This window comes from Piliocolobus tephrosceles, chromosome Y (assembly GCF_002776525.5).
Source record: "Piliocolobus tephrosceles isolate RC106 chromosome Y, ASM277652v3, whole genome shotgun sequence".
NCBI lineage: Eukaryota > Metazoa > Chordata > Mammalia > Primates > Cercopithecidae > Piliocolobus > Piliocolobus tephrosceles.
In genome coordinates this window covers 3201037-3204370 of record NC_045456.1, presented here as the reverse complement: position 1 = coordinate 3204370, position 3334 = coordinate 3201037, and the positions used below count along the sequence as shown (strand labels likewise).

Genomic DNA, 3334 nt, shown 5'->3' with positions numbered 1-3334 from the left:
ATGTTACTCTGGTAAAATACAATTATTACCTGATAGGAACCTACTAAGGAGGTAACGGCATAATAGAGAAAATATTAGACCTCTGAGTGGAATTTTTCAACCTTTCCCTCACTGTCTTCAATATTTCCAAATTGTATCAGAAGTAATTTACTTGAAATAGCTGAACAAGCAAAGGAAATTAAATATCTAAAGGCAATTTGTTAGAATTTAGTTTTAATAAATCTTGGCTACATTGGCTCTGTTTGACATACCTTATGCCAGAATAGCAAGAAAATTCTTTGAAAATAGCAAATTGTGGAATCCTATCTGTCAAGTTCTGGAAAACATGACAGTAACTGAAGTAACAAGGCTTTACCAAATGAGACCTCTTATAATACTCTATTTGTTTTTGGAAAATAGATGACCTCTAACTACTGGCTTATTTATACCCCGAATTTTTCCACAAAAGATTTGGAACAGCTACCCTGATATAAAACAAAGCACATGAATTGTATCCACCTGGCTTTGAATTATGGCTCTGCCATTTACTATTTATAATCGTTGTACCTTTCAGCTTCTGAGATTTTGTTTCCTAATCTATAACAATGGGGACCATGATCCTACCCTGCTGGGTCATAGGAAGGATAAAATGAAATAGTAATGTAGTACAGTACCTGGCATATAGTTGGTGCTAAATAAATATCAGTTTTGTGCTTCCTTATCCAAATGCATTCTAGATAGAAAAAGGATAAGGTGGAGTTTTAAATGACATTGTTTTCCTATCACATCGATAAATGCCAACCAGAAATGTGGACTGATCTTGAGGTGCAATTGTTAATGTTTGTATGTAAAAGTCAGGCTCAAAGCAAATTTAATTTCTTTCCACAAGTTCAGTACTTTGAGAACATTTTATTAACCTGTTAGTTATATTATTTAATGCAAAAAATTTTCCGGGGAAAAATATGAAAAGAGCTCTTGCATGCTGTTTTTCACACTACCCATCCAAAGGATGATTAAACATCATAAATTTGGCTTTTTTTAAATAAAAGATTCACAGTATTAGTCTGGTTAACAATTTCAAATAAAGTTCTTGTGATTCTGTCAGTCTTAAAAACATGATTTCCTTTCTTTCTTTCATTTTCTTTCAACATATATCAATGTCTTTTCCATTGAAGACCAGCATTTAGTTCAGGTTTTACAAGTATGATCCAAGTCGCAAAATACTAAGCACCAATCAATCATAAGCACTATTACAACTCTGCGTGCGTTAAGGAGAACAAGTAAAATTTTTATACAGCAGTGGAGGTGACTGGGGGAAAAAAGTGAAAAGCGATTTGAACTGATCCCCCGCCCTCTCCATTACACTGGAGAATGCAAGTGTCCCGCATCTCAGATCAAACTGAGCCTCGGTTTTACTGACGTAACCAGTAACCCTATCTACCTCTCACACTGCGGAGGCCGGCAGGGCAGCGGCTGCCGCCAAGCACACCACTCATCAGAGCCTGCCCCACTCCACCCCCGCGTTTCAGTCATGCTTTCCAGAAATGGGGTCACTCACTCAGTAACTATTACACACACGCAGCCTATCATCCTGTAATCCCCCAAAGTCCGCTGCGGGGAGAGAAAGCAGCAAAAAGTCAAGAAGGAAGAATCACAGACGCGCCACCATCAGGAATTGATTTTCCACTCCGGAGAGGAGCGGTGATACCTTGGAATGGGTCTTGTCTGGATTATTTTCGCAGACCCCGAGTTGTTCTGGGACAGGGGCGGTTCAGAAAAGCTCGGTGGAGTGATGCGCCCGGGGAAATTCTGTTTTGCCCTGTTTGGGTATACTGTTTGGGTTTTGGGCACTGGGGTGGGTGTCTCAGGGACGGTCACCAGATCCCGGGCGAGGAAAACCAGAAAGCCCTTTACGGCGGCCGCTGATCTCCTTGAGTATCACCCTCTCACCTCCACCGACAGGAAACTCAAGTTAAACTCGCAGGGGCGGGGGTCTAGCTCTGTGACCTCAGAAACGGAGGGGGTAGGGGACCTTAGGCTTCCACTTTCTTCTTCGCAGCAGCAGCAACCGCTGCGGCAGACGGGGGGGAGGCAAAACGCTGTACCCCCTACCCGAAATTCCCACAGGTCGCCGCCATCCGTGCCCCGCGCGCTGGTCTCCCCGCAGCAGCCCCAGCCTCAGCCGGACTCGACAGTCCCTGCTCCCCGGTCAACCCGATCCCTACTCCTCCCTCAACTCCCAAAGTCGCCAAGGTCCGGGAAAGCCCCCGACCTGGCTGGGCCAAACTTCCCAACTCCCCGCCGGCCCCCGCTCCGCCTCCCGCTTCCCCCACGCAAAGTTGATTAAAATTGGCTTCTTGCAAAGCCCCAGCGCCCACTCCAAACCCCACGCGCCACCACACTGGCAGCCCCCCGAGCGAAGGAAGGAGGTGAAGGTGCGGGTGGGAGGAACAGACAGACGGGCAAACAGACCCAGCCCAACAACCCAAATTAAAACCCTGAACCCGGGGGGAAGACGCGAGCGGGATCAGAACGGGCCGAGTGGCCAGCTCCGGGGAGCAAAGCGAGCCGGCGGGGGCGCGGGGAGGAGATGCGCCGGCCCCGGCCGCCCTGCTGCACTCACCTCAGCGCTGTCGGACGGGCTCTCCACAGCCATCTTCTGCCACGGGTCCGCCAGCTGCGCCAGCGGCATCTTCCCCCCCGGCCCGCCGCCTTCACCGCCTCCTCCCTCCCCGCCCGCCCCACGGCCGGCTCCGCTCCGTCGCCGCCCGAGCCCCACGGCAGCGGCAGTGGCGGCGGCGGCGGCGGCAGCGGCGGCGGCGGCGGCGGCGGCAGCAGCAGCAGCAGCAGCGGCGGCGGCGGCAGCAGCGGCAGCGGCCCCAGAGAGGGCTAGACGCCGACGCCGACCGCCCGAAAGCCGCGCGCCTGGCCAGAGACGCCCGCGCGCCGAGCGAGAGCCTCGCGCCTCCGCCGGGCACCGCGTCTCGCCCCTTTCTTCCTCTCCTCCTTCCGCCGCCGGGACTACGGCTCCGCCCCCCCCGCCGGTTCCCGCGCCCGCTCCCAGCAGAACAGCGACCGCCGCGCGCTCCCCCACTTCCGCTCACAACATGGCGCCTAAGCGATACCTGTCTCTCAAAGCGAGGCTCGGCCGCCGCCGCCACCGCCGCGCGCACCCAGGGGCTGGGCTAGTGGAAGACACGCCCCTGGCCGCTGTGCTCCGCTCCTCCCTCTTCCCACCCCCCTCCTTCTGCGCCCCAACCTCAGCTTCTGGGCCTCGCCTACTTTCAGGAAGGGCGAGCCCAAGAGAACTGGGGGCGTCGGCAGGAGGCGGGGGAAAGAAATGGGAAAGGCAGGA

General features: G+C 53.0%; 1 protein-coding gene across 2 annotated transcripts in view; it reads right to left on the bottom strand.

Annotated features, from left to right (window-relative positions):
* Nucleotides 1-3094, bottom strand: part of RPS6KA3 (ribosomal protein S6 kinase A3) — a 120491-nt gene extending 117397 nt beyond the window's left edge. For both annotated transcript variants that reach the window (XM_023198924.2, XM_023198925.2), the window contains exon 1: nt 2603-3094. In XM_023198924.2, coding sequence (XP_023054692.1) covers nt 2603-2671 — 69 coding nt within the window. In that variant the 5' untranslated portion in view covers nt 2672-3094. The remainder of the gene's footprint in view (nt 1-2602) is intronic.
* Nucleotides 3095-3334: the final 240 nt, after the last annotated feature.